Source organism: Acanthaster planci, linkage group LG04 (assembly GCF_054643075.1).
Source record: "Acanthaster planci isolate LZ-2023a linkage group LG04, COTS_SCS, whole genome shotgun sequence".
In the NCBI taxonomy this organism is placed as follows: Eukaryota; Metazoa; Echinodermata; class Asteroidea; order Valvatida; family Acanthasteridae; genus Acanthaster; species Acanthaster planci.
The window spans coordinates 23,146,839-23,161,858 of record NC_141780.1 but is presented as its reverse complement, the minus strand read 5'-3'; the positions used below and the strand labels follow the sequence as shown (position 1 = coordinate 23,161,858).

Here is a 15,020-nt window from a genome sequence, read left to right as displayed (position 1 = left end):
AAAACTGTAATGTTGCCAGGTCATTGCATCCTCGTTCACATGAAATTGACAGCAAAAATGAGTAGAAATGTAATACTCACCGTCTTGACCGGCTTGATCTTGTTGGGGTTGCGTACCGGCTTCAGCATACCTGCCAAGAATTTGGGATCCAGTATTATCTTAGCCATAGTCTGTACTTATGATATTATTCCATACACAAAACAAGATTCACAGGCCTTAATAAACAGGGTATCCTGTGACATAGGGGTCAGGGAACCACCCCAGGCAATTGCACAGGTCATATATGGACTAGCACACCCACAGCTGAGAACTTCCAAGTTATTGGCTGTCTGATACTGAAATGTGCCTACAGCTTTGTCTGGTCGACCATGGGCAGACGCTGTACTAGACTCTACAGAATACTGTACATGTACATGTCCATGTACACTACCACATGTAGATGGAAGAACCTCTGGTGTCAAGCACTCATAGACTCTTGATCAAAACTGAAGGAAAGCCTAGCAGGGAAAATAGGTTGGGCTCTCATTGGCCTCCACATCTCAGGCCCTGAAGAAAGCAAGTCTTGTTTCTCTCCACAGGCATCACATATTTTGGCTAGATTTTAAAATGAATCCTAGTGATTGGACCTCTTCAATGCACTCCAAAATGCTCTAAACAGACTTTTAGTATCGTAAGGCCTTGGGTTATGAAAAACTTAGGCTGACAAATAACAAAACAATAGTGCTGAAAAACATGAAATTTCATTTACAAGGAACTCAAAATGCATGAACTCATCCACCTCAAAATAACTTGTGTTATGTTAGAAAGCCAATGCCAGTCAACCATGCACATTTCTAGCGACAATTACAACTTCTTTTGTTGCACAGAAAACCATATAAGGTCATACTTGTTTCTGTAGATGTTGACGACATTTTGGGTAAAACCACAAGAAACATGGGACACAAATGATATTTGTGATGAATTCTGTAAAACAACTCTAGTGGAAAGATCTACACGTACACTGTACTGGGATGTAATCAACCTCTTGTGATCCAAAGGTTCATCCCAGGTGAGACTACATGAACACTGTATGAAGAGTGAGATTACCGTATTCAGTTACAGGGATTTATATGTAACTATCAGGAAAAGGTAAACTGTGAATCTATTTATTCACAATAAACCCTAGCTTACTAATCATGAACAGAAGCAAATGCTGTGGGTAGCAGACAGCAGTAACCACACAATAATGAATAGCTTACTGCCTTGTCTGAATAGAAAGATGAATCTTTTTTGAGGATTTTCCTCATGGTGTCAAGTCACAGATTACATTGTTAATTTCATGAAACAGAATAGTGCACAAAATTTGTCATCTTCCTGATATGACATGTTTCTTGGAAAATTTCATTTGTCGCCTTCATTTCAATTAATTTTTTTGAAAATTAGTACAACAGTACAATCAATTAAAAATAAGTTATTTCACATGTTCACTGACATACTACATCTGATCATCTCCATAGATATTTCACCAAATTTTCACTGCGACAGTATTCTCCCAGTACTGACCGCTCAGTTTGTCCTACAAGAAACGAGATTGTTAAATTCAACTGGACAACAAAAAGTACAAGCCTGTAAATCACAGGTAGGCTGGTAAATCAACAGCTCTAATGGTCATCTAATTTCATGCATTCCTGGGCCAAGTTAGATTGCTTGTTATTCAGGGTCAAACAAGGTCGTGAAAGATAAGAAACAAGCTATGAAGTTAATGGGGCATTGGAGCAGTGCATGTACTGTAGACTAGATACACTGTACATGTACATGCCTGAGATTTTATAACAAACATGACCTTAAAGTCTACTGTTTAAAATCTTGCTCAAGGAACTGAAAGAAGGAACCCATGCTGGCTGCCTTGAAAGACAAATCAAACCAAATTATTTTCACAAGAAAGACTGATGGTGGTGTCAATAATGGGACAAATGGTGGGACAAATTCACATCAACTTGAAGACAACTACTGTTCACTTTTGAAACTTTAAAAATAGGGCAGATCTTCCAGAGTTCTTGAAGGAAGACTAACAGGATTTTTATTACTTGAATACATGTACACAGTACATGTACATATAACACAGCTTTTTTATTTGCATGTTAGCACGACTTGCCAGTCTAATAGTGCAAAAGTGACTCAGTACCCGTACTTGTACGGTATCCATGTTTGTAAAGAAACATCTATTATCTTGACTAAGATGACTGGAAATCGACCAAACCAAGCCAAGCCAAATTTCAATATTTTGGATTTGGGGCTAATGAAGAATCCATATTCATGAGCCAAAGAATGATATCCATCACTGCAAAGAAGAGTGTTTCTTTAGGTTTGTTTGCAATATACTCGTACCAATGTACTGTACATGTATCATACTTTTGTACATTTTCTTGGAGTTGGTTCCACTTTATACTTCATTTGTTTGGACAGTACATGTAGTAGAGGTCCATATTTCTTCAAAACACTGTTGGTGGGTGGTATTGAAGCACTAATTGTTGTACTGTTCCTATGCTCTTTTGACAAGGTGTACTTTGTATCACAACATCAAAACAGGACCTTCGTGTGTTGTTGATAAAAGTTTCTTTGAAGAGTTCTTTCACTTTGAATAAAAGCCACTATTTAGATCTTGTTCATATTGTTGTAACATATTAATATGCATGGAAACAAGCTGCGCTGAATATCTTCTGCGTGAATCCTTTAAACTCACACCTTCACTCAAAGTTTGATGGCTAGTCAAAGCTTTCGTTTCAAATTCTTCTTGCGTAAATTGCAACTGTTGTAAACATTGAGATGAGGGAAATCCAGTAACTAAGGAACATTATATGCCTTGTAATAATTCTAACACTAAATTTCTTGGCGATCCATCACTTCAAAGATTATGAGTAAAATCACTTACACAGCATCTACATGTATGTACATGTACTTTAACCAGACATTCATCCCAAATTACAAACAATTTTATTTTATGATCTGACAACATTCCATCTGATAAAATTCACAGTGTCTTTGACTTCTCCATAATTCAACGAGTCAGATTTTGGTCAGAAGAACTAGCATACCAAACTGAATCCAGCTTGTTATCTGTGCATGCCATAGGCACAAGAGAGGGAAAAATACCCTGCCCTTCATAACCTCTGACCTCGGCAATCTCTTCCCATTTGGGAGTTGCTTGTGTGGGTGTACCAGTATGTGTAGAGAGGACATCCTAACATGGACCCCTTCCATGCTTCCACTCACTAAGAAACTCCAAAGTCTCGATTTAAAACCGTCCAGGTTGCTGCTGCTGTGACTAAGGTCATTTGAGACATGACATGGTATGCATTAGAGATGACCTTACTTACAGCAGCGGCAACCTTGATGGTTTCAAATCCAGACTTCAGAGTTTCTTAGATTTCCCTCAATGTGAGTGTCAGTCAAGTCAAGTCACAACATAACTAGCTGATTCAACCAATGACAGGTCTTCCAAGTACAAGAACCAATAACATGCAACTTCTTAACCAATCAAGTTAGTTAACAATTCAGCACAGCCGATCTTTGAGAACTTCACATAAATATACATGTATGCTTACCTGTACATGAACCAGTACATGTACAGTAAAGTTGGATCACTCTAATAAAATGAACACACACAAACTAGCCAAAAGAATCAGTCAAATTGTGCAGTGCACACCTAAACTACATTCATTCCAGATTCCAAACATACATTCTTTTCTTACCGGTTCATGTAGATGAAAGAACATTATATTTTCCAATGTAGCACAGTCTACATGTACATGTTCATTTTAGCCTTCAGATTTTGAAAACGAGATATAAGCTTACAGAATGTTCAAATATCCACTTCTCTGCAACAGTCCGCATCTCTCAAGTGCAAATAGCCAGTCAAGTATCAAGAAGTATGTACAAATATGAACTCTGATACAACATTCCCAGTGCAGTTGGATATCAACCTGTTAAACACACAGGTGCATTTTTACAATTTTTTCCAGATGTGATTCGCATATGTCTAGACTGTCATAATAGTCCTTGCCTGAAAAGACATACCGGGTATCAACAAGCCCTATACAGTTCATTGTTGCATGAACAGCAAAAAATTTAACAAGTGGCAATAGAGTTCCTATGGAATTTTGTTTGAGCAATTCCCTTAAGCTTAGAGACAATATCACCACAGGTGCGAGTCTAGCTTTGAGTGCCAAAAGTCCAAGGATATTTCAAACAATACTTGAAAGGAAATTCAGACACAGCTGTTATTAACAGAAAAATGCCATCCATCCATGGTTCTGACATTTGGAAGGTACAATTTCAGGTGGAATGGAGTTGGAAAGAAAGGTAAGCATGAAGTACATGTAGTACAGTCTGGAATCTCAGTGAAATAAAAGTAATTGATGGGAACAGGTTGGTATTGATTTATCAAAAGACAGCAGTATGCCATGAGGGTGAAGAGTTCAACATAAGGGAGAATCAATCATAATAACTGGAGAGATTCATGGACTTCACATTTGTCTTCTTGAGTTTAACCCTAACCCTCTTCAATCCTCCAAAATGCTTCAGGCAGTTTTGGAGGATTGAGGGTGAATGACAAAAGTGCATGGCTTATTGCAAAGGATGCCATACATGAAGGTCGTGGGTTACTAACATTAGATCTTGTGTTGTTTTTACTTAGTCATGCATAAATTCAGCCCAATATTTCTTGTGAATCAACCACACTGCTTAAGAATGCCATTCACACTGTCTCAACATAATGACAGGAATTGCCGAGGATTTTGAAGGATTGAGCCAGTAGGCACACCTCCAATTAACATTTTCAACAAATTTTGGAGGATTTCAGAGGATTGAGGGAGAATCCAATTTGTTTGACCCCGAAAACTGGAGGATTCTGGAGGATTGAGGAGGGTCCCTAGCAAAAAGGGCCTGGGGGTTAGGGATAAAGCCATTATGCTTCAAAGGACACTTGTAGAAAACCAGGTTGACTAGAGTTACGGGGTACTGGTAGTAGTGTTCCACAGGTGCCACAGGACAAGAGTAACAAGGGAAACAAGATCATGTATCCCCAATTTTTGTAATAATATAATGCACTTCTTGAATAAATTAAATAACTGAATGAAACAACATTGCAGTGAATGCAGTCACACACCCAAATTGGGTGCCTTGTACATGTACAGTGTATGTCCAATTTGATGAAATATACACCGGTACCATATTTTCCCTGACATATTCTTTGGGATATATACATGTAGCCTGCAGAGTGGATTTAGCCACGCTTCCCTGCTCTATGGACTATGTACTGGTAACTACCAGGGTATATTTATGTACATGTACATGTACCGTAAGAACTTACGTCACATTACATCAGGGTTACCACAGAAATCTGGATACTACATTCCATGACTTTGTTCCTCTGAGAAGAGATTTCACAACGTCCTATATTGTTATTTTTCAAGACTTTTCTGTGACTTCTCCAGGACCTTTTCCAGAAATTTCCATGATTTTCCATGACCATGGGAACCCTGTACATGGAAGGGTGAGATGGTCTTAATCTTAGTTCTGTCCCATCTTTGGTTTCAGTCTTTAGTGTTACAAGTTTAATCCCAAGTAGAGACTTATCAAGCCTGACATAGCTGTATTTTCTGCTGCAGAAACATCAAATTGTATGATACAAAGCCATCTGGTTCCAATAGTAAATTTTTCAAACTTATCAACGAGCATGAGATGAGCCCACAGATGGAGATGCAACCAAGATCCAACAAAAGGCCATTTGAGGGAAATTATTCCACTGATGAACTAGTTTTACGAACCTTAATGCTTCAATGTCATAGTGTGTAAGTAATTTATTTGCCAACCGCAAACCGGACAAGCCAAAAACTACTTTCGTAAGTAATACACTATTTCTCGACTGTAGAAGTTGTCACGTATGAATGTAAACCTCAGCATTGGGGGCTATCTGCAAAACAAGTTAGCTGCAAAGTTTCTATACTTTAAAGTGTTTCTTTTGCATGTACATGTACTATTCTAACCCCTTGAGGCTGTATGACCTGGAAATAAGCATAATTTTCCTCATTTGTTTCATGGAGGACGTGTACACTCATTTAAGAATTCTTTTTCATTCAATTTTTGTCAATGTACAATTGCAAGGTTTAAAACTTTGTGGAAAGAACCCTACCGCATCACCTTTTTCATGTAAGAAAATCTTGTTAACTAGCTTAATGCAATTTCATGGAGTCAGCTTTAAGAAGCCTTCTGTCTATGTAGCCTGTGCATCAAATGTATGTACAATACTGTAAAACTTCTTTCAGTGGAAGCCTTCACTTTGACATAAAAATGTAATAATTACAACTTCCTGAAAATTTCTTTTATAGGGATCTAGATGTGCTCAGGATTCCATGCAAGAACCAGTCAAGTCTGAGGGTTTAAAATCTGAAGTCAACTCACCTCCTCGTTGCACCACAATGGTTGTCTCTACCCCCAAGGGACATTCCTTCAGCTTGTGAACAACTTGGTTGTGAGGTAGATACCGAATATACTCCCCGTTGATCTCTACCAGAATGTCGCCCTCTCGTAGTGTCTTACAGTTTGCCGGAGCTAGGATTTGCTTCACCTATGAATGACAAGAAAAAATTAATCTCAGTTACAATACACAAAGATCTGAAAATAGTTTTTAAATTTAAGCTTTTCAATCCCAAAGTGGTTGTATCTTTTTCACCTCTCACTTTGCTGGTCAATTTGGCAGGTCGTGGTCAACATGCAAGTCTGTACAAGCAACTGTTCTGACAAACAGCCCAGCTGCAATAATTAAGTGCATGTACAACATACACAGATGCCTGTCTACCAACTCCAAACTTCTCTAAGACACACCACGTGAGAATCAGACCTTTAAAATATATTTTTTTAAAAACTGGGGGTTTTCCTCTGAAAACTTCAGCAGAATGAAAGCATGTCTTGTGCATAGGACAGTGTCTCTGATCTGATCTAACAATCTTTACAAGGTCTGGTAAGAATGCCAATTGTGAAAGTTAAGATTTTTTTCAAGAAAAGAAAAGGCAATTGTAACATTCTCAGGAAGAATTCTTTTGGAGTGAAAACGAGTAACAAACAGAATGTTTTGGTTTCAGTAAAACAGAACTAAAGCTTGTTTTCGAATTAGAATAGATTAGAACAATGGCCTAAGGAAATCTTATTTCTATCTCAGGTGATTCTATTGCAATGAAACACTTTTGATTTCAACACCTATTACTACTGCAAACCATAAGTTGCAATATTTTCCTGGTCAAAAGTTTCAGTGTCTGTTTTCAAACTGTTTATCTTCTATCATTTTATTGCGCATTCCATACACTTTCCTTTAAATACAGCAATATTCAACAAAGACAGTTTGAAAAGTTTGAGGAAACAACCTTGAAATCCCCATAGACTACAACTTGACTTACAGAAATGTATTACCTCATATAGAAACTTTTCAAGACAATCTAACAACAAATGAGCACAACTGAGGAGGTAGCTGCTCTGTCAAATTTTCTGAGTGATGAATATTTTGATAGAGATTCAAACACTTCCACTACCATCATTATTCTACATGAATGTCCCAAGATTAAACAATGAGCTTTGCAACAGCATTTACCAAGTTACATGTACATACTAAGATATTTTAGAAATGGAGTTCAATTTACCTTTTGCCCATATGGACTATCAGCCACTGTAAACCCAAAGCCTTGATTTCCTTTCACAAACTGAATGGCATGAATCTCAGGCTGAGTGCTTGATGGAGACTCGCTAGGATGCTCACTGGATACACTCCCCCTGCTGTTCACATTGTTGGGTAACGTCAAAGAGTCCGGTTTGTGATTGGAGGACAACGTTGGTGTCTTAGCACGTGGGGAACCAGTCACTTCCATCTCTTGGGGCTTGGCTGCTGTCAGGTCAGGCAGTGACTTGACATGTGCTTCTCGGGAAAGATTAGAACCTGAATCTCCATTCCGGTGGTTTCGGTGATGACCAGAGGAGATCTTGGGTGGGGGTGGGGGAGTGTCTCGATTCTCGTGTTGATGTCTCGATGCAGCATGTGTCATGTTTGTGTCTTTGTAACTCGGTGGACCGATGTTGTTGTGGATCTTGTCTGAAGGCATGCTATTGTGCTTTCTGAAAGCTGATGATGACGGGGTACCAGGGATTTTCACCCCGGGCTGGTTGGAAGAGGGCGAGATTGCATAGGATGTAACAATGTGTGTATTGGGGTCATCAGGGTCAAAGGGCAGAGGGTAACCACGGCAAACCTCAAGGTGGACCTGTTCCCCTGGCATAATGGCCTGGAATAAGGTCACAACTTGTTGATGAGTATAGCCTAAGACCTTGACAGGCTCAGGAGTGGCATCACTTTTGACAAACACAAGAACATCACCTGCGAGAGGAAGTAAAGAAAGTTACAGTAATGATTGGAGGGTTCTCTTTGATGAGGGACAAAACAACTGTGATCACACAATTATATGTGCAACGCTGCTTCAGCAATAGTAATGCTGAAACTGCATATGAGCTGGACAAATGAACAAATGCACACTTTGCTAATTGGTACATTTTTACCCTTTCCCAAAACACGTGCTACATGTTTTGTGAAAGATATGATCTTCTGACAATGAATGTTTTCTGGCTATGGCTTGGGCTTTTGCCGTTCAAATACCGGTACTTCTCTGTGACTTTCCACAACCATGAACCATTTACTCCCTACAATCCTTTGTCAGCTTGGTCCTTATGACAATACATAAAGAGCCATCGTTCACATCACACCAATCAATGTTAATCCCATGATATATCCATTACTGCACTAACCTGTTTTCAGTATCCCATCAGATGCAGCCGGCCCAGTTGGCACCACGCTCTTAATCTGTAAGAATTCCTCACAGTCATCCCCACCCACGATGGTGAAACCAAACCCACGTTTGCTCTTTTTTAACACCGTCTTGATGGTTTGACCTTTCAACTTGTCAGGGTCGTTGGTGAACATGGCTCGCCACTCTGCATCTGTGTTCAAACACAAATTTGATCTAGCTTTCTGCATGTTGAATTCCAATACACAATTTTATCAAAAGGACAATTTTGAAACTTCATTCTTTGTGCATGTGCAAGTGCGCACAAGTACACAATTACGACATTCTCAAAATAAGATTATTATTGTCAAACAACTGGCATGTAGACTGGCATGGTAATATCTTACTATTCAGAGAAATTGGTGGCAATTTGATGGAAAGAAATTTCTACAAGACAGAACTTGACTGGCAAACTAAAATATTGTATGGAATACTGAAAAAGATATTTCCCTTTCAAACTTGTTACGGGACAATTTAAAATTTAGAAATGCTTCCTCTGATATTAACAGGAACATTTCAGGGAAGCCTGCTCAAACCCCTCACTATTAGGTATGAAGTAATTATCAACAAGGAAGGAATATTTGTAATATCAAAATGGTAAAAACTGAAGACAAAATATTATGAAATAAAGTGGGAAATGTGAGAGGAATGACTTGATTGAAAGTTGAAGTACTCTAGGGAAAACCTCAGGGAGTTATCAGCAAACTAAAGGTACCTTTCCATAAGCATATCAACACTTGCGCCATGCACTGTGTATCCATAACCCCCCCCCCCGAGCACTTTTGATGGCTGAACACAACGCATACGTGTTATGTTAATGGAAGCGATTTTTGTGTCTGTGAAAGTGAAACAAATGAACGCATCATGTAAACAACGCACCAGAAAAATGTACCAATGGAAAGCCACCTTAAGGGAAATTCCATGAAGAATCATAAAGGAAACAAAAGAAAAAGTTCTCATGGGAAAGACCCAAAACGTTGAATTAAGAGCTGACAACAAAAATTACTAAGACTGAGTAATATCTACAACACTGCCATCTTAGACGTCAACATTTCATCCAAGGAGGTAAGGAGGCTCAGTCATCACCTTCACATCCAAAGGAGAACCTGTCTCAAGATGTCCTTCTCACATCAAATGTGACAATGACTCTCCTTTTTACACGTGCTCCCCCCATCTGACTTTGTAAATTAAAGCACAGCAGATGATTAACACTGGCTTTTCACATTCAAACAGTGGCTACTTTAAAGTGGCTACCTGAAGTTGTCTTGATGGGTGATGTTGACAGCTGTGGTCTTGCTGAGTGGCCATTCTCCTGCATGTTAGGATCACTGAGTGCCCTAGATGGAGCAGGAGCTTGTAAAGAACTCTGGCTACTCCTAGCTGACCTGGGAAGGGTCATCGGGTATCTGCCATCTGACTTGTTGGTGTCATTTTTTCTGGCTTCCTCCTTAGCTTGTAAGACGGGATTAGCATACTGGGTCTTGCGGTTGATGTGACTGGAAGGGGTGAGGAAAAACTTGTTTTCACATGGCAGTCAACGGTAAAATTTTAATAAGAACTGCTGAGGTATTATTAAGACACTCCCGTCTGACCAACAGAAGGACTAAAAGTATCCCAAACACTACATTTCTAAATGTTTTGCACATCACATTTACATGTGCATGTAGGCAGACCCACTTCATGATACTCGAGAAAAACAAGACATCTTACACAGTCCACATTTAAATGTGAACAAATTCAGCATGGTTGCATCAGAGGGGTGAAGTGTAGGAAGGTGTCTCTTTTCAACTAATTCAAATGTGGGAAAAGTTGATGATCAACTGTCTAAATTTGGAAACACTTTGAAGGAGCTTACCACAGACAAAAATGAATCAATTTGATAAATTGTGATATTGCTTTACCCCTCTTCTTGTATAATCTGAAAGCTCTAGAGTCCAGCGGGGAGGGCACTGATGTAAAATTAATGTACCTGGAAAATACATGTAGAATTCTTTACTCTTTCAGTGCCCCAAATCATACCAGTGTTGTAGCTGAGATCATTTAAGACCTTGACAAGACCAGCACAAGACCTCCAGTCTGAATTCAAGTCACAAGCTATTCAAATGAACTGCAACAAAAACATTCCTTTATCATTGTCCACCCTGTTCCTTGTGACTGATCTTATGTCTGGTCTTGCATATGGTCTTGTGATGGTCTCGACCACAACACCGAATCATACCAAATAATTATTAATATTCTTTCACCCGAATACCATTTCCTAACTTGGATTGACTACAGGTTTACAAATCCAGAACTTTTTTAGTAAAGACATCCTAAGAATAATTTTGTTATAAAATGAACTGGGTGTGATATCAGTCCACATCACTAGGAATGGATTCAACAACTTCCACCCTCCACCTACAAGTAAATGTACTTATCCCTATGACGACTGATGCGTGCATTTACCAAAATGAGCTTTGTTCAAAAATGGTTAGGCAGTCTTTTTGGCTCATGTAACCCCTGCATTCCAAATCACAGACAACATCTTCAATATTTGTTCTCAGCTCCTCTATCTCTGCTTGGATCTTCTGAACCAGAGTATTGGTCTCTTGGAGGGATTCTTCTAAGACGGCAGTTTTCTTGTCAGTGCGTAGCTTGGCATCTGTGATGAAGTCCCTGAGATTGTTTCCCATGACAGACAGGCGGGCAGACACAGTGGACGTAAAACGATCCAACTGGCTCCTGGCATCCATGGGTAACTCTGACTCAGAAGCCATACCTTCAACAATTTTGATTGACTGGCAGGTGCAACACCACTTGTGATTGGTAAATCCATTCAAGAGTTCTTCTAGCAAAGGTTGTACGGTAACTGGATGGTGACATACATGTATGGCAGACACTTTAGATGAGATGCTTGTATTTTATTCCGACATGAAATGAACAAGCTCACACGAGCATACAGGTATCAGTTTACTATCAGAGATTTATTTACAACTGCCACGTTACAATAAACTGGTAAGTCAAAGAAACAGTCCACAAAACAGACTACACCTCTCCCAACATGCTGAAGGGAAGACATTGGTACGTGGTACTTCAAGCTGATACAGGTGCAGATTTGAAATCACAGCTTCACTGTCCGAAAACGTTTCACTCAACTGAATTGTACACAAAAAAGGCACAATAAAAAGAACTTTCACTCCAACATCCTTTCCTGATACACCAAGTGAAAGTGAATGTAGAAAACTTTCTGTACATACGTATACAGTTGTAGTCCCAGTGTTTGCCTAATGTAAACCAAAAGCAAACCTTTCCTCGACCATGTCTACTTAGAAACGGACTAAACTAAAGGGAACTGATTACATGAAATTCAAGATGGCATAGAACGACGTTTCTATGGGCGATCTTTATTATAAGATCCTTGAAACCGGTTTTTATTCCACAAAACATTGCGCACATTATCACATACACATTCACAATGACGTCTTAAAATTGCTCCCATATTATCTTTCTGGTTTTCACTTTGATAACATTTAATCAACTTGTTTTGTTGGTTACCTTCATACTTCATACCATTTAAAATTTGTTTCGGTAGATGTTTGAGTTTCTTTTAAACATAACTGCACTTTAATGCCAACTGTACTCCAAATTGTTGTACAAGTTTTGATATAAATGTATTACATGTATGTACGTTATTACTTTTTTGAGATAAACAATTGTAAAACGTGAAAAATAAGTTACGATGAAAATAGAAACTGATTGGATGAGCTCTTCATGCATTATTTAACCAACCAGGTTGCCTACCCGGACATGTGATACTGTGTTGGTGGTCTTTAGATTGAGTCAAATGAGATTCTAACCCCAGACATCCAGAATATTAGACAAATAGTGTATAAGCTAGGTTATCCAGCACAGCGTTAGGGGTTCTTCCACATGTAAATTTTGAGTGCAGTAAGACTCAATTCTAAGACCCCAAGTACACCTGAAAAGCACTGTACCAATGGGGTCAACTAACATCGTGTTGGTGGTTTTCCAATTGAATGCAGTGGGATTCAAACCTCAGACCTCCAGAATACCAGGGCAGCATTCTACCAAGTGGGTCACCTAAAACTGTGTTGATGATTGCAAATCCTCAAACCCAAATATGCTGAGGCTGGGTATCAAGCCCTTGTACATGATAACACTGTAATATTAGCAATGATGTATACCAAGGCAATGGCAGTCAAAGAAAAACTACATGTCAACCCCTGATCAATTTTTGAGATCTGAAAGTTACAGGGTTGAATTCACCTTCCATCTGTTTTCTTTTTTTTTCCAACCCAAAATGAAAAAAAAATCCATGTTTTACTGAAAATACTCCAAAAATAAACACTGCAAGAAAGTTAAAAACAAACAAAATCTATATGACATGAAAACTTACTCAATGTAATAGGTGCCAAACTGTGGATCATCAATCTTCTCCCAGCCATAAGGAAGTTCTGCAACAGATACACACGCCATAAGTTAAATCAAACTTAATTCAAGAACTTGAATAAGAACTGGCAATCACAAACTTGCCACATGTAGATGGCAATGTCACACATGTCATATGTCAATGTGCAGCATGACTATTCTTATTAACTTCTTGCCAGTGGTCAGTAGGTCAAATGACTAGGACCAAGTCCAGTGATCAGGCACTGGACACTGATGCTAATCCTCTTACATGTCTACATGCACTGTGGTATTACTTCCTCCTTCAGCGTAACAATCTACATCTCTTAACTGCATGACTAATAATCTTCTGAGATTTCAGACACCCTTGTGCATCAGACTTAATCTGATGTACACCAATAAGATTTTCCAGTAGCTTAATCACATGGAAAGTTTCTAGTCACTAGATGAGGATAATACCACATGTGCATCAGGAAGTAACCCACACAAGCTATTGTAATGTATTCCATTTACTTGATGACTTTTGTCATAGTTTGGATTGATCATACTTTCGTTATCTTTGCATAATTTTAATGGAATTGGTTTTGGTGGAAAAATTGTAAACAAGACTTTTGTGTTTGCCTCTATAAATAAATGTTGAATTAGAAAGAATTCTCAAATAATATTGTATTTAATTTGCTCAATAATAGTAGATAAGAATGATGTTTTCATTATCAAGCATGACAAAATATCCTTTCACAGAAACATCTGAAGAGCATTACACAGAATTTGCGAAAGGTCGCAAACTATAAAAGTATAATGTGCAAATCTTATTGAGCTATTTAGAAAAAGTTGCACACATTTCCTTTTAACTTTTGAGTTTTCCACACTTGGAAAAACACCTGATTGATGATAAAATTTTGGATTTTGGCAAAAAAAGTCAATCTCCATGACGATGTCTGATTTCTTCAAACTTTGGGTTTTACAATGTATTTATACATGTATTTATACATTTATACATGTATTTGCATTTATAAATGAAAAATGGCAGTGTTAATGGGTTTGATGCCCAAAATCTTAAAGTCCAACAAAGCAACGAGCAATTGAATATCATCTCATACTGCAAAGATACACCTCTGATCCCACTAAGATACCAGTATATATAAACTACATGCTCTAACTAGCTGCTCCTATGAATTCATATACAATGAAACAAACATCATCCTATATAAAACATGCACTAGTGCTGGGCCAGTGAGAATCACACCTGTTATATGCATGATGGGTTACATGAACGGGTGAAGGGACGAATGAGTTAATAACCATCTACATGTACATTGTTTCATCAGATTCTCAAGAAATACTACTCCAGTACAAACCAAGAGTGAGTCTTCATATTTGAAGGTTCCTCATCAGTTCTTGATCATCTTTGGTTACAATTGCTAGAGCAACATCATATTCAGTTGTTTGAAACATTCTCTGCATGCGCCTTGTCTAAATGTATTTGACCATGTTATCCACCCCTCCAAAATTCAAATACTGATTTCTCAGAAATAACAGTGGATTATTCATATGAGCAATTTGTCACATTGCTGCATACTACAAACCAGAAATCCTCGTAACTGCCCAAGTCCTTCAATCTTTTAGTCTTATTACTTATACATTTTTCAATTTTACCCTTGTTTGTGACTCTTCTAGATTATTTGTTGTTCTCCATATTTTAATTTTGTGAATATGTACTTGTATAATGAAATTTCTTTTACCTACGTA

The 15,020-nt window shown here is 38.3% G+C and overlaps 1 protein-coding gene across 6 annotated transcripts in view; it reads right to left on the bottom strand.

Moving 5' to 3' along the window:
* The window catches only part of LOC110983413 (membrane-associated guanylate kinase, WW and PDZ domain-containing protein 2-like), a 67,010-nt gene that overhangs the window by 18,433 nt on the left and 33,557 nt on the right, over positions 1-15,020 (bottom strand). For all 6 annotated transcript variants that reach the window (XM_022242667.2, XM_087135995.1, XM_087135996.1 and 3 more), the window contains 6 exons: positions 13,261-13,318; positions 10,119-10,360; positions 8,827-9,018; positions 7,674-8,401; positions 6,442-6,607; positions 81-130 (listed from right to left, as the gene is read on the bottom strand). In XM_022242667.2, the coding sequence (XP_022098359.1) occupies positions 81-130; positions 6,442-6,607; positions 7,674-8,401; positions 8,827-9,018; positions 10,119-10,360; positions 13,261-13,318 (1,436 nt within the window). The remainder of the gene's footprint in view (positions 1-80; positions 131-6,441; positions 6,608-7,673; positions 8,402-8,826; positions 9,019-10,118; positions 10,361-13,260; positions 13,319-15,020) is intronic.